A 23270-nucleotide genomic window follows, 5' to 3' on the forward strand; every position below is an offset into this window, starting at 1 on the left:
TGCCAGGGCGCTCGGGTGCTGACGGACCAGTGGGAGCTGGAGGGAGCAGCTTTCTCTTCTACTCCTGGGCTGGAGTCTCTGCTGTACAGCTCAACCACAAACATGCTTGGTCATCAGATGTCAGCCTGGATGGAGAGTCAGGCAAAATAAAATGGTTGAGGACGAAGCCTTTGCTTTTTCACCTCCCATTCTGTTGGGGTTTTTTTGCTGGGTTTCTGCTTTGGAAAGGTGGGATTTTGCCAGTTCCTGGTACTGCAGTCCTAGAGGCAACGCAATCGGTGTTGTACTGCCAGGACTCCATGCGCTGCTCTTCATGAGCCAGGTACAGCAGTGAGGAGTCACACAAATGTCATTCTTAGAGTTATTTAAAGAACAAGAAGAGCCTTTTAAATACAAAGCGAGGATGCCGACATGCTTGGCTTTCCTAAGGCGAGCAGTCAAATCCAGCAGAGGAACCACAGATGGACGCATTGTGTAACAGCCTTGCTGGTCGGCCGGTTGATGTATCCCTTGTGACAGAGCATCCCCTCAGCATGGCAGTGAGCAGGGAGGGCAAGGAGGAGAGCAGGTGGACGGAAACCATCACAGTCTGAGTCTGCCCTTGAGTTCATTTTCAATTCTTCAAAACATGGCCCTGGTTGCAAACCGAGACCAAAAAAAATCAGTCCTAAAGCACGTGTTATTGTTTTAATAATATTTTTTGCTTATGAAATGTTTTTTAGAGGCTGTGACATTGTAGATGCCTGCTTCAAAGTGATTTATCATGCTCTGCATATTGCTGTTTATAGCTGAATACCTTTTCTTAGCAAATCCCGTTTGTGGATCATGTACAGACACAAACGTGTGACTGTGATATTTTCTGGCATTATAAGTTAATGATTCTCTTTTTAAATAGTCCTTTAAAGTGAAGGACAAATACGCATCTGGTGCATGGTTCTTTATCTTACTTTATATGAAATTAATGAATCAAAAATTCAACTCAGAGATCCTATGCAGGAGGATGGAAGATGAGATGTAGAACAAAAAAAAATAATTTTGAATGGCAAAATGATGCTTTTCTAATTTTCTGTGCACATGCACACTTGCTCTTTTTCTCTCTTCCTAATTTACCCCAATTTAATTGTATCCATTATCAAAACATTAGTAAAACTTCCAGCCATTGCAGGCTGCAACAGGCTCTGCCCTGTATTTCTTCACTATTAGCAGTCATCCCTGAAGCACTTTCCTCTCCAAACTGTTTGTCATGAATATTGTTTTAATCTGGTTTTAGTTGGCCAAGTTATGAGTTCCACGGTTCTCAAGGTCCCGAGTCAAGCAGTTCAGGGTCCTTTCTTTCCTTTCTTCCCTATGGAGTAGTGCCTGAAGCACAATGACACTTTTTGGGGTGGTCTCTGTGTGCTGTCAGTGATCAACACCTTTCTGATAATGCAAACCAAGGAGTGAGTTGAACCTACTACTGAAGCTGCAGCCGCAATGATCAGGGCTGTAAGAGTAGCATCTTCTTTCTCTGAAAAAAGGGAGAGTTTTGGATAATTTACAAAACTTTTGACATCATCACCAACAGGACGGTAGGTTGCAGTGGTCTGGGGTCATGCTTTTCATCAGCAAGCCATTGTTACACTAGTGCTGTAATGGGCTTCAGCTCACATGGTTCGCTACCAGAGCTTGTTCCTGCCAGGATGAGAACCCGACTCGACTGTTTGAGCCAAGTGCTCTGGCATTAGCGAAAGGAAGAACTTCACAAACTGAAGATGGCACAGCCTGCTAAGATAAACTTGTGATTCCTTACTCACAGCATGCTGTAAAGAAAGATGCTGGCCTAGATTTGCTCATCTGCTAAGATTTGCTGTGCAAACAGCAAAAACCTGTCACGTAGAGGATAGAGAGCAATTCCTGCTGCCCAGGGGAGCTCTTTGCTGGGCAAGTTGTCAGATGCGCCTCCATAGTCACTCGTGTCAGCTAGACCACGCTGGTGGGGTTTGGGAGGCTGAAGGGGAGCTTTTAAAGGTAGGAGGAGGTGGGATGGGTCGTGCATCCAGGAAAACTTCCCTACCTACATCTTTTCCTTAATGTCAAATTATATAAGGACTTTGCCCTGGAGGTGAAATAAGGCAAAGATTACCCTAAGCAACCCGGGGGAATCGGTGACCTGCTGAGTTGTGCTGAGAAGGGGAAGAGAATCAAGGTTCTGTGTGTGTAAGAAGAGATTGTTGAAGGGAAGTAAGAGAGAAATAACATGATTCATCTATTTTGAAAAGCCAAAAGGTGATGGTAGAGAAGAGGCTGTAGTTAGGCTGTGCTGTCAGCTCCACTGGGGACTTGCAGCTGCATTGCAGTTTTTATGTCCGTATTGAGATGTGTAAAGGAGAAAGAATAAATTCAGTTGTCTTAATTTTTCTGGGGGAAAAATAACTCAGAAATTATGAATATTCTAAAGACAGCTTATTCCTTAAATAAAAATGGTAAATTTTCAAAACACAGTAAAGTTCTGCAAAGATAGTGTTCAGCTGCAGTGCTCCAGGTTGCACAAAACATAGTGTATCTGCAGGATAGCAATGTAATCTGCCTCTGGAAGTGGTCATGTTTGTATCATATTAAAAACTGCTGTCAGGTGAATGCTGCTTTCAGACAGTGACTCATGGAGAAGTAACTCATTCTCTATGAAGGCCACATCTCTTTTGTCCAAAGTAGCTAACATCCTAACTGGGGGCTCCCAGGAGAGCAGCGAGGAGGAGGCTGTGGTTGCCCAGTACTGCAGAGAGGACTGGATGAAAGTGGATGTTAAGCAGGCACCAAACCTTGACTGCCAGCTTCTCAGAGGCTGAAGCCACTCCTTTTCACCACTTTTAATAAAAGATGTATTTATTTGTTAATGGCTATATTTATCTTCACCTTGGAATTTTCATTAAATCATAGCAGGATTTTTTTTCTCCCAGAAATTCTCTGATGGCTGTAGAAAAAGGCAGGCATGCTAGGGGAAGTCCAGCGTCAAGAAAAAAGGGGAGTATAGGAAAACCGGAGCAGAGTATCACAAGACAGAGGGACTAAGATGATAGGGGAAAAGTTGAGGAGGAGAGGATGTTTGAATTTATGGAAATTATGGACCGTCTGCCTGGCAGTATGCAAAGCGGGATGTTTTGCATTTGCAGTTCCCTTCGGTTCTCCAAGACTATGTTTCTAGTGGGTATGATTTTAAGACTAAACTAGTAACAGTGCTCCTCTGAGACTTCCGTCCATTCTGAAGAAGGAGGTGCCATTCTCTGTGTTGTGTGTGAAAATAATTATTTAAATAATTTTAGCAAAAATTTTAAATGTCAATGCCTCTGTGACTGTAAATACTCTCATTTCTTATCATGGAGCATTGCACATGCTCAGCCGCTTCTAGGTTTGTTAAATGAAGACAAAGAAACTAAACCGTTAGGCCAGTGTTAATAGTATGGAAACAGAAAAAAGATGGAAAATGTTGTGCATTGTTGACTAACAGTGGAAAAAAAAATCTACTTCTCTATATGGGAATAGGAAGAGAATTGAATTCTGTAATGGAAAATGATGCCATCTGGTCTGTGTTACCTTTGGTAGACCAAAGTAGAAATAAGGTTAGCTGTAACATGGACATTTGTCCTGATTTCTGCAGGGATAGAGTTAATTTCCTTCCTAGTAGCTGGTACAGTGCTGTGTTTTGGATTTAGGAGGAGAATAATGTTGATAACACACCGATGTTTTAGTTGTTGCTAAGCAGTGCTTACACTAGGCAAGGACTTTTCAGCTTCCCATGCTCTACCGACTGAGAAGGCTGGAGGTGCACAAGAAGCTGGGAGGGGGCACAGCCAGGACAGCTGACCCAAACTGGCCAAAGGGACATTCCATACCATATGACATCATGCTCAGTACATAAACTGGGGAAAGCTGGCCAGGGGGGCCGCTGCTCGGGGACTGGCTGGGCATCGGTCGGCGGGTGGTGAGCAATTGCATTGTGCATCACTTGTTTTGGATATTATTATTATTATTATTATTAGTAGTAGTAGTAGTAGTAGTAGTATTTTATTTCAAGTATTAAACTGTTTTTATCTCAACCCACGAGTTTTCTCACTTCTACTCTTCCAATTCTCTCCCCCATCCCACCGGGGAGGGGGGGAGTGAGCGAGCGGCTGTGTGGTGCTCAGTTGCCGACTGAGGTTAAACCACGACAGCATTTTATAACTATTCAGTAAGACCTTGGTAAACATTTACAATGAGCATCTGTGCTTTAATACAGAATACAGCTTCCAGGGAACCGTATGGAAGGTGGTGAAGATGGTATCTTCAAGATGAAGAAGGTATCTTCATCACAGTTAAATTTTTGCTGTGATTTCTTCAGGTGATTGTTACTGTTGTTCATGTACCTCTCAGTATCAGGAGTAACTTTATGGACGTGTAAGATTGGGTAACATGAGCATAATACCAGACCCACGATAAGTGACTGGGTGTTTTATGTCATGGTAATTATTGCTTGTAATATTTGTTACAGCAGCATTTTCCCAGACAAAAAAAAAAAGCAAAAGCATGCTCTGCTATGTTATTTAAAAATCTACAAGAACAAATTTCAAGTAACTGAGTCTGTACAACAGTGTTATGGCTTCATAAACAGTTACTAACACAAATACATGTATTACCAAAGAGAGTGTTTCCATCTAACAGAAGAAACTGGAGAACAAGCTGAACCTAGTACTAGCCAGAGGTTGGGCAGTGTATTCTCAATTTCCCTTTGATACCTGCAGGCAACAGTTCAGTTAGTTTCTTGTAATGAAAAAAAAAGGTTGAATTTTGGACAAGAACGCTAAAGATTAGTTAAGCCAGATGCATTCTTCTGCTACCATGTATTATGTCAGTGGTTTCATTCTTTTAAATGCAAAACATTTGAGTAATTAAAAATAAACAAAAAACAACAAAAAACCCACCCCTGGACTCATAGAGCAAACATATTATAGCACAATGAATGTTTAATGTTAAAAGCATCTTGGAAAAACATTTATATCGGGAGTACTTATAAATATTCCTGATACCTCCCTTCAGTTTTAATCCATCTAAACTGACCATCTTGTATGCTGACAGTGGTTTATCAAAAAACAAGTTTCATAAGACTTCCTAATCCATTTTTATTTTCATAATATCCCCACACATTTATAAAGTTTTGTCTTTATTTCATTCAAAATATAAGTATCTAGTTTGGTTACCTTTTCCTATAATGATGTTACAGATCATAGGTAAACTACTTGGAAACAAATGACAAAGTAAAAATTTGCAGATTGGGTTTACCCAAATTTCCCACCGTCCCGACAGGACCATAGGTGGTAATTGCTGCCCCCAGCTTTTTCTGGGTCCTCTACCACTTGGAAGGTGTTTTATGTATTGCCACTTGCAGATTATTAAATATAAGTTTTCCCCACTCTCAAATGGTGTGTTATCCCCCCACTTGCTTGACTGTGCAACCTGTATTTTTTTATGACTTGATACTACCGTGTTGCAGTCATCTCAGTTACAGGGTCAGATTCCAGCTTCAGGTCCAATTGCATGAGTTCCAAAGCTTGCATGACTTCCCAGTGGCTTTAGAGAGAAACCGTTGTGTATCCGTAGTTGTCACGAATCACTGCTTGTTTGCTGCTGGTTTTTAAATGCTAGGACTGTTTATAAATGATTAAGTCTACAGTAATTGGTGGTGAAGGGGTCCAAAGTAAAATGCTTATTTACTTTAAGGTAGATCTGAAGATCTAATATAGATACAATAATGTTGCCTAGTATAAGTGAACTGTGGCAACTTGCTTCATGATCTTTAATGTAGTGTAATGCAAAGTAGTGGTGCATAGCATTCCCTACCATGGCCAAGCTTTTCACTTTATGCCATTTCAGCAAGCATGATCATTCTCAACAGCAACATTGCCAGATTTGTGCATGAAATGTCAAGTTCACTTTGACATGTGCCTGTGGTATGTTTTGAAAGCACAGCTCTGGATCCGGTTTTGTGATTTTTAACTCATAATTTGGGATGCAGGACTTTGAACATGCTAACATGAATGAAACAAAATAATGACTCATCTGCCATCACTGCTCATTGCAAATATTTATCAGTTAGAAAATTGTAACCTAAGAGAACGTCCTGAGATGGGAGATATAAGGAAACAATTTTAATTGCTTATGGACTAAAGAGGGGCCTTCCACAGGAGATTATTTTAAAATCATCATCATCATCAGTGGGATTGTTGAGGAGGAGCATCTACAATAGAGTAGTTAGTGTTGAATAATGAAATACGTATAATAAGGGGGCCTAGCATCTGACATCAGTGAACGCTGGCTGCCATCTAGCATAGACAGTCTGGATGGTCTAGACTTTCTCATTTTCTTGTTGAAATCATTCTACTTTACGTAGACACCTAAATATTCTTGTGGAGAATTGCGGAGAGTGCAGTTATTCCTGCCTGGGATCTCCAGGGCAGTCACATGCACACGCTGTACAGCGTATGTGCAGGGGTTGATGCTTTTAGGAAGCCCTGACCTTTCCACATGCTGACTGCCGCAGGAAGCGGCAGCCCCGGGGAGACTTTGGCGTGGCTGTGCGGTGTCAGTCATCCTTGGCTTGTGCCCAGTAGGTCCTACTCTGCCCAGAGGCTTCAGACACATTTCCTTACTGCACATGCATCTTCTTGAATGGTCTGGCAGATTTTAGTTGTTTTGTAGTGTCTGTTTTCATATTCACAATTTTTAAGATCTCTTCAGTTCATACCAGTGCAGCAAATGTTTAAATCATGGGATGAGAAGTATGATCTCTTGTCAGCTCTAGTGAGAAGGTGGCCATCCATGAGGTTGTATTTGGTTCCTGTGGAAGAAAATAAGTTGTTAGGGAGATCTAACTTCAGACAGAGAAGATTCAGCTTCATCGGGGGCCCAACTTAAATGCCTCTATGCAAACGCACGTAGCATGGGGAATAAACAAGAGGAGTTAGAGACGTGCACACACCTACAGGGCTACGACCTTATTGGCATCACAGAGACGTGGTGGGATGGCTCCTATGATTGGAGTGTTGGGATGGAGGGATACAAGCTCTTTAGGAAGGACAGGCAGGGGAGACGAGGAGAGGGCATTGCCCTCTATGTCAATGACCAGCTGGAGTGCATGGAGCTCTGCCTGGGGATGGATGAGGAGCCGACCGAGAGCTTATGGGTCAGAATTAAAGGACAAGCAGGGACAGGTGACATTACAGTGGGGGTCTGCTACAGGCCACCTGACCAGGAAGACCGAGTGGATGAGGCCTTCTATAGACAGATAGGAGCAGCCTCATGCTCACAAGCCCTGGTCCTCATGGGGGACTTCAACCACCCCGTCATCTGTTGGAGGGACAACACGGCAGGGCATAAGTGATCTGGGAGGTTCCTGGGATGCGTCGATGATAACTTCCTTCTCCAAGTGGTAGAGGAGCCAACGAGGAGAGGTGCTATGCTGGACCTTGTTCTCACCAACAAGGAGGGGCTGGTGGGGAATGGGAAGCTCAAGGGCAGCCTGGGCTGCAGTGACCCCGAAATGGTAGAGTTCAAGATCCTGAGGGCACTGAGGAGGGCACACAGCAAGCTCACTACCCTGGAGTTCAGGAGAGCAGACTTTGGCCTCTTCAGGGATCTGCTTGGTAGAGGGCCATGGGACAAAGCCCTGGAGGGAAGAGGGGCCCAAGACAGCTGGGTAATAGTCAAGGATCACCTCCTTCAAGCTCAGGAGCGATGCATCCCAACAAAGAGGAAGTCAGGCAAAAACGCCAGGAGGCCTGCATGGGTGAACAAGGAGCTCCTGGACAAACTCAAACACAGAAAGGAAGCCTACAGAGGGTGGAAGCAAGGACAGGTAGCCTGGGAGGAATTCAGAGACATTGTCCCAGCAGCCAGGGATCAGGCTAGGAAAGCTAAAGCCCTGATAGAATTAAATCTGGCCAGGGACATCAAGGGCAACAAGAAAAGATTTTATAGGTACGTCGGGGATAAAAGGAAGACTAGGCAAAATGTGGGCCCTCTCCGGAAGAAAACAGGAGACCTGGTTACCCGGGATACAGAGAAGATGGAGGTACTCAATGACTTTTTTGCCTTGGTCTTCGCTGGCAAGTGCTCGAGCCTTACCGCCCAAGCTGCAGAAGGCAAAGGCGGGGACTGGGAGAATGAAGAACTGCCCACTGTGGGAGAAGATCAGGTTCGAGACCATCTAAGGCACCTGAAGGTGCACAAGTCCATGGGACCCGATGAGATCCATCCGCGGGTCCTGAAGGAACTGATGGATGAAGTTGCTAAGCCACTATCCATTGTATTTGAGAAGTCGTGGCAGTCCGGTGAAGATCCCACTGACTGGGAAAGGGGAAACATAACGCCTGTTTTTAAAAAGGGAAAAAAGGAAGACCTGGGGAACTACAGGCCAGTCAGTCTCACGTCTGTGCCTGGGAAGATCATGGAACAGATCCTCCTGGAAGCTATGCTAAGGCCCATGGAGGACAGGGAGGTGATTCGAGACAGCCAGCATGGCTTCACCAAGGGCAAGTCCTGCCTCACTAACCTGGTGGCCTTCTATGATGGAGCAACTACATCAGTGGGCATGGGAAGGGCTACAGCTGTCATCTGTCTGGACCTCTGTAAGGCCTTTGACACGGTCCCCCACAACATCCTTCTCTCTCAACTGGACAGGTATGGATTTGATGGGTGGACTGTCCGGTGGGTGAGGAATTGGTTAGATGGTCACATCCAGAGGGTAGTGGTCAACGGCTCAACGTCCAGATGGAGATTGGTGACGAGTGGCATCCCTCAGGGGTCCGTATTGGGACTGATACTGTTTAATATCTTCATCAATGACATAGTGGGATCGAGTGCACCCTCAGCAAGTTTGCAGATGACACCAAGCTGAGTGGTGCAGTCGACACGCCACAGGGATGGGATGCCATCCAGAGGGACCTGGACAAGCTGGAGAAGTGGGCCTGTGTGAACCTCATGAGGTTTAACAAGGCCAAGTGCAAGGTCCTGCACCTGGGTCGGGGCAACCCCCGGTATCAATACAGGCTGGGGGATGAAGGGATTGAGAGCAGCCCTGCCGAGAAGGGCTTGGGGGTGCTGGTGGATGAAAAGCCGGACATGAGCCAGCAATGTGCGCTCGCAGCCCAGAAGGCCAATCGTATCCTGGGCTGCATCAAAAGAAGTGTGGCCAGCAGGTCGAGGGAGGTGATTCTGCCCCTCTACTCCTTTCTGGTGAGACCCCACCTGGCGTACTGTGTCCAGCTCTGGAGCCCTCAGCATAAGAAAGACACGGACCTGTTGGAGCAGGTCCAGAGGAAGGTCACGAAAATGATCAGGGGGATGGCACACCTCTCCTATGAAGAAAGGCTGAGAGAGTTGGGGTTGTTCAGCCTGGAGAAGAGAAGGCTTCGGGGAGACCTTTTTGCAGCCTATCAGTACTTTGAGGGGGCTTATAAAAAAGATGGTGGCAAACTTTTTAGCAGGGCCTGTTGCGACAGGACAAGGGGGAATGGCTTTAACCTAAAGGGGAGCAGATATAGACTAGATGTAAGGAAGACATTTTTTACACTGAGGGTGGTGAAGCACTGGCACAGGTTGCCCAGAGAGGTGGTGGATGCCCCATCCCTGGAAACATTCCAGGTCAGGTTGGACGGGGCTTTGAGCAACCTGACCTAGTTGAAGATGTCCCTGCCCACGGCAGGGGGGTTGGACTAGGTGACCTTTAGAGGTCCCTTCCAACCCAAACTATTCTATGATTCTATGATCTTTGAAAGGGTTGAACAATTGTTTTAAAGGTAAGAAGAAAAGATTGGTGTTTGGGTTAAATATATTTCATCTTTATAAGAGATGGTTCAGAGAACAGACGGCTTTGTGCCCTATTTGTTTCTTGAAAGACCAAAGACAAGGTGCCCTTACTGAGACACTTTGTGTTGGTTAGGCCTGGAGATCTTCTGGTGGTGGTACTTCTACATTTCATAATGTCAAGTTTGAATTTCAGGTGCATTTTGACCAAACAACGGAAACCTCTTATCTATAAATGTGAGATTAAAAAAAACCCAGAAAACCTGCCTGAAAAATCAGAAAGACCTGATAGCAAACTACAAACTACACGTGACCTGAAATGAGATTATACAGTGGAAGGGGATTATACGGTGCAGAGTATGTGCAATATGGTTTTACTTACTGCAGAATGTATTTTTAATGTAGCGGTATCTATTTCAGTCTGGAATCTAGCACGCTTTTTCCTAAAACAGAAGGACCCAATCCTTCTTTAGCTCTTCAGCACATCACCTGTCAGTCAGAACATCAGCTTGTCTCCTGAATCAACGTGGCATAGAATCAGTGAAGTCAGTTTCTTGCCACTGGAATAGCCTCTGGGGCTTTGGTTTATATTATTCACATTTAATTTGGAGGAACCGGGGGTTGCTATAAATTATATCAAACAGTGACCAGGTCTTTGGCTCACTGTGACATTTTCTTTCAGAAATTCCCATTACCTTTTCTTCCTTGGCAATGGGGCGTATCCTGAACTGTGGCTTGATAAACATAGAAAGAGCATGGTGTAAAGGAATACTGAAGTCACTGTGTATGTTCACGTCAAAAAGGAAATTTTTAGGAGGGATTGTCACATCAAATAAAGCAATGATGAGCAAAAGTTGTGCTTAGAGCTTCTGTTCTCCATGTCTGGTAGTGTGAAAACAACAGAACAATCAGAAAAGTAACTAAATCAAACCTGATAAAAGGTAATATTCATCTCCTGAATAACATAACTAGGTTGCAGTGCTCCTTGCCATCAAACATGACTGAAGCCCAGACATGAGGACAGTGTACAGAGGAGGGAGATACTGTGGAAGAGTATCCAGAGCCATAGCTGACAGAAGATGTGTGGGAAGATCTAGAGCATTTTGTTTTTGGTTTTTTAATCTGGTCACAGAGTGTAAGGAAATCCGTAATTCCTGGGAATGGGATGGTATATTGGTCATGGGAATGTCCCTATTGCATCTTCCTTTGAAACAGTCAGTGCTGGCCACAGAGTACTGGACCAAATGGTCTGCAAAGCCCCACATGAAAAGTGTGAGAGTTTATGCTTTACCGATATTTGCGTTATATCCCCTACTGCCCTACCTGAAAAGTATCTAGAAGTGTTGTGCTGTTATTTCAGTAATGATCTTTCTTGAGAAAATGAAAACCGAGAAAGGAAAATAATGAAAATCTGGCCTGTAATCAGGTTGGATGTAAAGATAAATGTCAGTCGTGTTTGTTCCTTTTATTTTAAAGGAAACATTTTTGTCACCCTTCCAAAAAAAAAAAAAATGTTCATTAGCAGCAATTAATTCCAACTTCATTAGCTGTAAACAAGTGATGAAGAGAACGGCAGTGGGGTTGTATTGTTCATTACAGGTGACTGAGCTATCCTTGTACGTCAAATCATAGAGATTTCAGCAGAGACAGGAAAGTACTACAGTCCTTGTAGAAGACATGGGCAAGACCATATCGAGAACACTTGGAGCAGCTCTGTTCATGATGGATGTGCTCACATCAACAAGAGACGAAGACAGACTTGTAGGATGATCAGGGAAATGGAAAGAGAACCCATCTGAAGAGCCGTACCTGGATGCTCTCCAATGGAGTGTGTGTGCATAGACAAAATAGCTGTGACCTAGCTATCACAGGTACTGTTGTCAATGTAACCCTGCAAAATTGGTCCAAGGACATGGTGATGAAGGGAAGGTGGGAGTGGAGAGGACAAGATGAGCTAGCTCTGTGCCTTCCCTGTTTTGAAACAGGTTTCTAATGGATTGAGAAGGATGAAAACCAGTTATGAGGTGAACCATGATGTTTATCTCCTGGATCGATGCGATAGCAAGGAGGACCCTGGAAGATGTTTTACATTGCTGTGACCTGTTGGGTCATGTATGCCATAGAAACTGTGGTTTAATGTTTGGAAATTCCACTCTTTGGGATATAATATCTCACCTTGGCAGGAAGCAGAGGGTCATCGCAGAGGTGGTTCTGCCTCTAGTCTCCAGATCTCTTTCAACAGTACTGGTGGCTGTGGACAGCCTTGTCCAGAATCGGTGGCTTTTTTCTTCCCAATTTCTAGCTTCTAGCTTGAAAAAGTGAGGAATCAGAAAGCTCAAAAAGACTGACATGTAAATATTAACAATAAACAGAAACAGACCCTGTGGGTCATTTTTGAGACTGATTTGATTTCAGCAAAGTGCTCACCATCTTGTTTGTTTTAGTAGTTATAGGTAGCAGCAGGACAGCAAGCCTGTGGCTCTTTGGTGAGAAGAAAAGGGGATAAATGTAGCGTAGACTTGCAGGCTTTTTAAAGTGTTTCATCAATGTATATTTTATTAGAAAAAAATGCATATTTTAATGTGCGGAGGGGAAAAAAGCAGTTAAATATTATTTGAAAATTGACTTACAGCACCTTTTATAGATAAATTGTGCTAAACGTTACCCATATAGATGTGTTAGGACTGTATAGAAGCATTGATACTATAAAATGTATTTTGAGAATGTTAGAATTAAATTCATTCAACGTGGGAATCATACTGTTTGCAATGGATAAGGGGGGAAGAAGGAGGAAGAGCAAAACATTTCTGGCCTTGCATTTTGTATTTTACTTTGGGAAGGACAAAATTCCTGTAGCATCTGCCATAAGGACATCTTCAGCTAATCACTGGTAAAATAATTATTCTCAAAGGTTAAGGAAGATTTACCAAAAAACCTGTTTTGCAAAAGGCTCTGTGAGAAAGCATTGTGAAAAAGCGACGTCAGCCATAGTAGTATTTGGGTGGCTCTGAGTGCGGGGCCGGGTGAGGGTCACAAACAGCGCTGCTCTTCAGCAGCAAGCTTTGTAGAGGGAACGCCAGCTACCTGGAGAGGCAAGGTATCTTACCCTCCCTCTGTGTTATCAGGTGGCATCAGCTGTCCCCTTAGCACATCACAGCACTTCTTGGCACAGTTCTACATTTGATGAGCTGGGACCTTCAGGGGTTTTTTTAGTTTCCATCTTTTTCAGTTTTCAGCATGATAATTTGCATTGCGTTGAGCAGCATCGCTTAGGCATTGTAGCAAGCGGTCCAGCCCCTTTCCACAAAGAACGCATCAGTGTTCAGAAGTGTGAAATTTTCTTTCTGTAAACAGTACCCCATTGAAGCAATCCCATTTATGAAAGGAGATGTGCCTGTGAACAAGCTAGAACAGTAGTGTAAGTTAAAGGCAAGAAAGGGATGAACATTAATATATTGGATAATATTTGGAATTATTGGTCTGTTGCTTCAGGGTGCTATTGGGACTTGGTTTGTAGAGACTGATTTGTTTATTGCATCAGCAAGTGGCCTTTAAAGTAGAGATGATGGAACAGAAAATCTTCCCAGAAAATCCTCAAGGTTTGTGAGTGACTGTAAGGGATAACCATTCTCTGCAGGGTTCTGTTATTCCTTTCTGAATTTAATTTTTGCTTTGCACTCATAATCTATCAAGTGATTAGCATTTATTTGATTGCTCTGTTTTGAAGCAGTTTATTTCTATGTCATATTCCTACTTCAGCTTTTGTCATTGCCCCGAGGGCTCTGCGCCAGATAAGTTCTCCTGATATGTCGCAGCTGTTTGAAAAGTAAAAATTATTCATTGGATCAACTTTTTCAATACATAGAATAAATTGTTCCTGTAAACTGCAGCTTATCTCCCAGTGTTGAATTTGGCTTGCTTAACTGTTCCCATTTATGCAGAGCATTTAAAAACTGTTGATCTTATCACTGGCCTATAATGAGAGCGGTGTTTTACTACCCATCCTCTCCCTCCCCACCACCAGCACACCATATCCTGTGTTTTGTAAATCAGAGAGCAAGACCTAGAGTTCAGTCCTGTTACCATTTGGAGAGGTTTGAAATTTCAGTTGCCTTTAAGGAAGGCAGACAAGTTGCTTAAGAAGCGGTGATAAAAAGGCTTCGTTGAAAAAGGCATTTTCCATCTGTTTTGCAGGCTTTGCCTTCAGCAGACTTTTCTGGGGAGTCTTAGAGGGCAAAGCAGCTATTCCTGCCACTGGGCTGCAGAGGGGACGGCAGCAGCAGAGCCTGTCTGTGGGATGTGTTTGCACCAGACAACAGAAATCGCAGTAATTCGGCATCCTTTTTGTTGCTGGTGCAGCTCAGCCAGCGCTCCCCGAAGAGGTCTGGTGCGGTGGTAGCCTACAGAGCAGAGCAGCCAGGGTAGCATCACTGGGTTGTACCACCGTAGGGAGGACAGGAGCACTGGGAAAGGGTGCTCCAGGTGCTCCCTGGGGATGCGCCTGGCTCGGGAAGCCATCTGCCATCTGGGGGCTTGAGGAGGAGGCAGGGGCGGCAGAGGGAGAGACAGGTGAGATCGCTGTGTACAGGAGAGTACGTCAGCTAGCCTTTACAACGTGGATATTGCATTTTCTTGGCTATCTAAATCTATAAAATGGTTGTAAAAATGAATGGATTATTTTCTGTCAAGTTTTAGTGCTTTTAATGATAATGGCTAGAGAAATACCTGTTTTTAGAGTCCTGTTTTTGTGGAGCAGTGGAAGGTGATGCATGATCTGATGTGAGGAAAAATAAAAGACTGAGAAACACGCCGGCATTACACACTGCTTTCTCTTCAGTTCTTCTGTTAAACATATTTTCTTCTCCAGGATGCTGAGAACCACTCTGTGAATGTCTCCCATCTGATATGACTAATTTGCAGAGACTTTTTATTGTCTTTAAACCATTACAGTCCAAATAGAAAGTCTGTATCTGCATTACTGATGACTCTGTCAACTCTCCTCGGCCTCGAACAGACCAGCCAGACTTCCAAAGGTCCTTTGAATAATTGAATCACAAAACCTTTCAGCTTGGCTGAGGGTGGTGGAGAGCTTTGTGGTTGCCTTTGAAACACTTTTGTTTTTTCCTTGAGAAGTTTAGGTATATATGTTTTTTAGAAGGAAAGTTTCTATATTAGTATAACAAAGATTTTGACCATAATTAATTTCTAGTCGCTGTTGGTATCCTGTTGCTGGTGTATAACCAGAACAGCAGAGTTCCCCCCCCCAGAAAGGGCAATTATTCTGTATATGAACTAGTCTGCAAATACCACAAATTTAAGAGTGGAAAAGGTTAATTCTATGTGTGGCCATGATAAGCAAAGGCAGAAATCCCTAGCTTCTAATTAGTGCATTGTGCTTCGGATATCAAACACCAGTTCTCTTTTTAGATGTGTAAATAGTAATGCTTCCTTAAGTTTTAAGATGTATCATTATAGTAGTGTAATGATTTAATATAATCTTTGAAAATATTTCCCTTTGCTTTTTGCTTTATTGTGAAAAGTTACAGCTTTTACCAAAGAGTGCTCAGGACCTTGGACTGGTTATATGGATCATTCTCTCTGTAATTTTTCCTTTTGTCTGTGGCAAGCAGGTTAATTTTTAACCTTCATAATCAACAACCAAACCTAACAGCAACTAGCAAGATCATTTATTTATCTGTACTGTCAGTATTTTGAGTTATTAGATAGTAACCAAATATTATTGTAAATGTAAGGTATTTTATGGATTAAATGTCAGGAAGACATCCCCTTGCCAGAAGGTTGCTAGTAGGGAGGAATCGCACCAAGACCTTAAACGGTGGATTCAGTCCCATAAGAAAACATGGGTCCTAGGGGCAGTCAGCTACTGGGTAAGGAAATGGGACAGTAGGAGATCGGCTGTTGTGTTGGTTTGGGACACTTGCGTATACTTGGACTTGTCTTGGACCCTCTTTTGCTGATCTTTTGGAGCTTAAACCCAGCCTTTCCGTGCAGAGAGCTCTGACTGAGGGAGATGTGATAGTTTCTTAACACCGTTAAATGATTATCAAAAAAGCAGTAAATTCATCAGCAAAACCAAGGAAAGGATTGAGCAAGACTGAGGGTAGTAGCTAAGTTTAATTTGAGCTTGGCTATTAAAGACAAGGACAATTTTAAATACCAGGCTGGCTAGGTTAGGGTATTGGAAGGATCAAGTGAAACCATTCTCCCTGCTGAGGAAGCAGGGAGACATGAAGCTGAGAGACATGGGGCAGTGGTAAAAGATCTGTCCTCAAGGTCCTCTAACTTCTGCTGCTTATGTCTCAGCTGGTTCATTATAATTCAGCTATTGGCATGGGTTTGGATTTACAAAGACTTGGAAATAAAGGATCCAAAATTGCTTGGTCTCAAATACAGACTGGGCTGACACAAATATATCCGTCCAGAAGTTGGGAGATGGCATCTGGAGACTGGGAGTGGGATTAGAGGAAAGAAGAAATCTTCATAGCTAATGTAGTAGATGATCTTACAACTGATTTAGATTTTGTTACACCTAATAACAGTATAAGCAACATCAGGGATTATAACTTCAGTCTGCAGAAAATCACCTTAGCAATGGTGGAATAAATGGTTTGTGAACAATCAATGTGTAACAAACAAGTTATTCTCCCTCTGAGTGCAAATACTGTTGAACAGCTGTGTGCAGGTTCAACTTTCCAGCAGAGAAAGCTGGAAAAGACTGGGGCAGTCTTAAGGTATCGATTCAAATGTGATGCTGACTAAATGCAGATGGCTTAAGTGGTTCCTGTCTGCAGTTTTATGCTTTGCCTCTCTCTCAAAGGCTGCTGTTGCTGCAGCGGTGCTGGCTGAGTGATATATGAAATATGTATGTTTACATTTATGAGCCAAACTGTAAAAATGTGTTTGGGAGCAGAGTCACATAAGCCAACACTTGTAGCTGCTAAAATTCTTGTGGCTGGGAAGTACAAGCGGAGCATTCCTTGTTTGCTGGATGCAGCTGAGGAGCAGTAAGTAGTAAAAATGACTGTGATTCAAAATGGGCAGAGAAGTTGTTCAAAGTTTTGTTTATTTGGGCTTTCCATGTTGAAAACCTGTTAAATTGGATCAGGTAGAAAAAAGCATTCCAGTAATTGCAAAAGTGTGGTTTAGCATGGCTAGAAATGGCAGGGGGGTCTCATGACCATTCCTGTCCTTTGCCTACCTATGAAAACTTTCATCTTAGGCACAGATGCCAATGCTGACAATTTCGGAGCATTATTGACAAAATTATTTGGAGCAAAGGTTAGTTTTTCAGAGCAGTAGTCTGAGTCATTGTAGAAGGGAAAAAAAAATCAATACAGAAGAGCTAGAAGAAGTTAAAATTACAGACTATTTGGAGGAACTTTGGGATTAGCTCTGGGTCTAGACTCTGACATCTTGACACCAACTTGGCAAACGCTTGCAACAACTGCTGTAGTGTGATTTTGCAGTTCTGCAGAGGCCTGGACGGGAGCGCGTTAGTCCTGTTGCCATACACACAGAAGAACCTTGCTGGAAGGCTGTTGGCGAACACTAGGGATCAGCTTCTCCAGTGTATCAGGAACCTGTGGTCATTTTGTCCTCCGGTGCTGCAGAAGTGCAAATATTAGTGGTTCATCTGCAGCTGGATAAAGGAGTAGGGACAGTCGGTGTAGTTGTGCAGGAGTGGACTACAGAGCAGCTGAATGCTTCTCAGAGAGTGGATTTTCATACTGGGATATTAGGTAATTGGAAAATCATCTGGCAGGGTTGGTGTCCAGAAAATGTAGCATCTCCATGTCATCCCTGAGGAAAGGTCTTCTGGACCCAGAGGAATTTGGCATTCTGAGTGAAATATTCCTCTGACAGCGAGAGGACCTGATGCGTGATGGGTTTAGGTATTAGCTGATTATAGCAAATATCCAAGACCTTTCCAGTACTCAGTGATGACTATATGGCTGCTGTGCTCTTTGCAAAAACCTTGGCTTAAGGAAAGGAGGATTTCTATGGATATAATCAGAGCACAGTAGGAACCATCATCAGCATTTCGGTTCCAGGCACTGATGTGTTGCAAAAGACAGTCATGAGAGCTAAGCTGTTGTGTGGCATGGGAGAGTCTTCATCGGCATCTGCATGGGTCCTTGCATCAGCCAGAAAGCAGCTGTGAACTGTTTCATGGACAAGTTTGAGGTTTGCTCACTAAAATATCAAGAGGCTTTGACTGTAGCGTAGTTTTCAGTTAATGAGCGTCTAACCTGATGGGTCAAATGGGATTCTAGGAAGGGGACCGCAAGCAGCATGGTGATTTGGATCAACAGTTGACAGAAAACATCAGGTGGCTGAACACTTCTTATATTGGGCTTTAAATAAAGACTCAACCTGATGGTTAAGTAGAGCTCCTGGCAAGGCACAGAGGAAATTCTAGAAACCCCACAATGTAGAATAGAGGGGGAAATGTGTCCCTTTGTAAGAACAAATTTAACCTGATCTCTAGTAAATGAGAAGATGGTCTTGGATGATCAATTGTATCGTTGGAAGCAGACGATTACAAGAAGCTGTCTGCTTTGGTTCCACTGTCCCACAAGGATGGAAAGCTAAAGTCTGCTAAACCTAGTGAGTTTAGTAGTTTTGTTTTGGTACGTTCACTCTTCAGAAATTGTACATTGTACTGCTGACCTGTCAGGAAAAGTTACTTTTGGGGAAAAAAAGTGATAGTGTGTACATTTTTACAGCCAATGAAAATTCTGCATTGTCTAAAAAAAAATCTCTCCTTGAGCAGTGGGTCACTGAAGCCTGGTTTCTGGAGGCATCCGTTGCCTCCAGATCCTCTCCTCCCTCCCCTAGAAAGCTGGCTGCCCTGCTCTCCCTTATTACCCCTTCCCTATGCCCTCTCCTCTGCTTCTCTCCTGATTTTATAGGGTTTTTTTCCCCAGAACTCATTGGTCTTGACTGCATGAATCGAAGCAGCAACTTGGGGCCGGTTCGCAGCGAGGCTGAACTAAGGCAGTGAAAGGTCCCTCTCTTTCCGCTGTGCTGTCCTGCTGGCTCGGGCACCCATCACACCTGCAGAAAACTCCCCCCTGCCCCCCCCACTGGTTTTCTGCCAATTTACTAATTAGTTTAAATAATTAGTTGATAATCTGACTAGGAAAAATTTAGGATCAGTCTTTCGGAGAGAGTACAGGAAGGTTAATAGTGTTAAGCGGAAGCAACAAAGAAGAAAATCCAGTTCATAGTTCTTCCTCATCCTACAGAGACTAGTGTATGTTATTAATGTTACTGGTAATCTTACCTGCTTTTGCATCTCTATGTCTTCACCCAAGAAAAAAAGCTTAGACACTTAACTTTAAGGATATGAATACCTGAAATTCTGAAAAAAGGAAATAGGGTCAAACTAATGGAGGGTCACAATAATCCTGACAGTTTTATACAAAGATGTATTCTCTTTTCGCACTGCTTTTCCTATTTATCCTGAGCTGTTTTGCTTAAAGTAGCCACTTGGTATGCTCAGGTTGCCAGAAGACAAAAGCTTTGAGAACTCTGCTTGATGGTGTGCTTCGGTTACTGGCTTAGTGTTTGGTCTGTTATTTTTTTTTAAAAAAAAGCACTAAAAAAAGGCAAGTATTTGCTGATGTGTTTCCTGCCTCCCATTCACTGTGTTTCAGAAAATCTTCAGAAGAACTGGACATGGATAAAGTAACGGCAGCCATGGTACTCACCAGTTTATCCACCAGCCCTTTGGTCCGCAGCCCTCCTGTCCGACCCAACGGTAAGCCTTCAGAGCAGCGCCTGGATGGGGGCTGCAGGGAGGGGTGCCAGGGCCGTGTATGTGGGGGTTGTTTCCAGGAGTTGTGGCCGTGGTGGAGGACAAAGGATGAGTGGCTGTCTTCTGACAGTGGCCCATGCGTGCTGGGGATCATACTGAGTGAGCTTTGCTCCAACATAGTCGAGGTTTTTGGTGCAGCGTTGGCAAAAATGAGAAGAAACCTCTTCGTAACCATAGAGTGGCTTCAGTTTATGAAACAGGAGATGCCCCATTTCATAAATGGGAGATGAGCACTGCGGAAGGTCTCTTGACCTCACTGAAATGCTAATTTTCCAAACAGCTTATTTGCATTTGCACATATGTGGTAAACATGACAGCAGTTGTTCTTGTCCCCAACCTATGGAAATCAGATCGGATTTTACTCAGCACTACGATGAGGCAAAGCACTTCCAGATCACAGCCCTCGGCTGAGAGGCCGTCCACTAGTGGTCTGCATGGCGACAGGTCTATTTCTGCCGATGCAGGATTAGAACCTCAATTCCTGTGCCTTTTGTAACTCTCTGATGGTCTACCATCAAATCCATAATCCCTTAAAAGACTACTCCGTTCATGGTATAGCAGAAGACACACAAATAAAAGTAAATCTAAAAAGTTAGTGGTAACAATGAGATTGCTAATGAAATACAATTAATCTATGCAAGCTTGACTGGAGTTACAAGAAATTTTAAAAAGTGTTACATTTTAAAGAATAATTTAAAGTAGGACACCGTTGTTAGGATGTCTCGGCATTGTTTGTATGACTGGCTTTTCTTACTCATAACTGTTAAATCGACACTAAATGCCCTTCCACTGTAAACAATTGGAGTACTTTGAGGAATACTGATTGCAAATTAATAGGGAAATAGTCTTTGCAGTTCTTCATGGAAGCAGGGGCAGTCCACTGAATGATGTACTTAAAAGGAACCTGTACCATGAGGAATATCCCAGCTTTCAAGATTTTTGAACAGATAGTGTGGGGTTTTTTCATTTCTTTCCAGAAAACTTAAATTTTATCCATGTAGGTGGAAGTCTAGCCATGAACACCCATGGCTCCTGCCTGTGTGCTTTCCACATGCTTACCAAATGTTAAAACCAGAAGTATTTATGGAGTATCACTGCTCTGAGGAACCCTGGGAAACCTCCAGTGGTGACATCCCCAGTGACTGTCCCACCTCAGGGCTGGAGGTTGCCAGCCCCCAGGGAAGGCCAATGGAAGGGAGAAAACATACCTGCTCTCCAGCTGGTCCAGCTCACAGCCAAAACAACAGGTGAAGGTGGATCTGTGCTGATGTGCCAAGCAGGCATTTGGAGTGGCTGAGGCACGCCCGTGTCCCACGTTGCATCCCTGGTCACAGGGAGCTGCTCTCGTGTGGGGCAAGGCAGTATCTGCCACCTTAAACAGTTTGAGCAGATGACAGTTGTCAGGACCGGCAGTGCACACTAGCTAGCAGCTGTCGATTGGAAAGATCTTCCAAACAAGCCTTTTTGAATTGCTAATAGGTAAATGGTAGCTGTTAACTGCCTTTGATATTTCTTCATGCAGCCTGAGTGCTCTTTGATATTTCTTCACATAGCTTGTCTGTTTGTTTCCTGAAATCTGGGAAGACAAGCCTGAAAAAGTAATTCACGTGTTTTCACTAGTCACAGACAAGATTTTGAAGCTGTTGTTGGGCACCTTCTCCCTGAATATCTTAGTTTTGCCTGAGTGAAGACTTACTAAAGACTTCGATAAAAGTGTAAAGATTTGATAATTTAAAGCTCAATTGGTGTTGCAAGGCTAGGCTCTGATCTTAGTAATACGAGCTGCAAATGTACTAATGATGAATTCTTTCTACATCCTTTTCCAAAAAAGGGCAGTAAGTACCAGTGTAATTAAAGGAACATTTATTTAAACAAATGGAATTTTGCCTAGAAGTAAAAAAAATAACATTAGCATTAATATTAAAGTCTGATCTGTGCTGGAATTACTGGGGATGATCACCCACATAAACTGGATCAGAGTTTGGCCTTTGTTTCTCTGCAGCTGAGTAATATTTGGTCTGGTTCTCTTTCGTGCAACTCCAACAATGTGAAAAGAGCCCCAAAATAAGAGTAAGTTGCATGTATTTATATTTTAGACTTCTTTACATTGACAGATTTGTTAGTATTAATGAGAACCAGTGTTTGTTTTTTCCCTGTTGTCAGCCTCGTTCAGTCTTTTCCATACTACTTTAAAAGTGTTCTTGATTTACATCTCTTTCTCAGCAAGGCGAGGAGAAGCTGTAAACCCCAAAAATACAAAGTACCACCATAAATGTGTCAGAAAGTAGTAGTTGAAAGAGTGCTGTTTCCTTTGTTTTTCTGAAGAAATGGAAATTTTAAGCTATGCTAAGGTCAGAAGTTGATACCAGATGTATTTCTTGGCTTTGGCACGAGACTCAAGTACAAATACTTAAAAGAAACAAACCCCACCTCCACTACAGTCACATGAAGTCACAGTAATCATGAACCAAAACATGACATTTTCATATGTTAACTTACTAGCTACCGGAAATGTATATGTCCTTTTCCAAAGAGGAATTTCGGGGGAGGAAGGGAGGGTTGATCCCATTTATGATCTGTGGCCCTGACCAGTAAGTGCAGGGAGTTGGCTGCTGCCTACGGAAGGGGGTATTTTTATGCATGTGCTTACATGATGGAGCACTGTATTCTGTTTTGTGAGCAGCTGATGTTAATGATTAAGGGTTTTGTCCAAACCCAAATGAATTAGGAGAAAAAAAATAAAAATTCATTGGTTTTGGGTTAAGCTTTTGGTAGCAGGTGGTAGACATTATTTTCTTGCTGATGTCATTAGTTAAATTTGTCTGTAAGAAATTGAGAAGGAATGAAGGAGTGACTTCCGCAGAACTCTTAAAGGCAGGTACTGGCTTGAAAAGACTCCTGTCTCACACTTAAATAGCGTTTCACGAACAGGTAAGATGTTATTTGCTTGCCAGCTCCAAAGTTGGGTATTGCACAATACTCAGGCACATACAGTGTCATTGGGAAAAGCTTCCAATGCAGAGTTAGGGAGAAACTGCACCTAAACCATCCCTGCACATGTGCCCAAGCAAGCCCTATGAGAACCTGAAGCTTCAGGCAGAGCCGCCCGTGAACATGCTCGGGACATACCTTTGCTGAGCTGATGGCCTACATACTCCTCTCCTGCCAAAAGCCCTTTAGGGATTGGGAGGAGTGACATGCCAATGTCTAACACCTGAGGACCTCAGCATGTGAAGCATGGCTCAAGCCATGCCTCAGACTGCGAAAGCAGTGCTGTTACTCCCACCCACCGTGTTGTAGAGTAACGTGTTAGTCTGAGCATCTGCTTACCACCTAATGTCAGGGGAACTGCTGCAGTGAGGAGGGGGTTCCTCCAGCGAGTAGGTGTGGAGGTGATCCAGCATCTATGTGTCCCACTTCTGAAACCAGATGTCTAACGATACACATGTATGAAGAAAAAGGGATATCCTTCCAAGGGTATGTACCACCTCAATTAGAGATTCAAATTAGGCAGAGGTGTGTACACTGGGAGATTATGAGAAGACAGTTAGAGTGTAATTATGGTTTTCTTTGGTGTTTTAGTACTGGGATGACGATCATGTTTTTGCAGATC

The 23270-nt window shown here is 43.3% G+C and overlaps 1 protein-coding gene across 5 annotated transcripts in view; it reads left to right on the forward strand.

Moving 5' to 3' along the window:
• Positions 1–23270, forward strand: part of ZNF704 (zinc finger protein 704) — a 109908-nt gene that overhangs the window by 50529 nt on the left and 36109 nt on the right. For all 5 annotated transcript variants that reach the window (XM_076329499.1, XM_076329500.1, XM_076329501.1 and 2 more), the window contains exon 3: positions 19497–19600. In XM_076329499.1, the coding sequence (XP_076185614.1) occupies positions 19497–19600 (104 nt within the window). The remainder of the gene's footprint in view (positions 1–19496; positions 19601–23270) is intronic.

Source organism: Aptenodytes patagonicus, chromosome 2 (genome assembly GCF_965638725.1).
Source record: "Aptenodytes patagonicus chromosome 2, bAptPat1.pri.cur, whole genome shotgun sequence".
NCBI classification, from domain to species: Eukaryota; Metazoa; Chordata; class Aves; order Sphenisciformes; family Spheniscidae; genus Aptenodytes; species Aptenodytes patagonicus.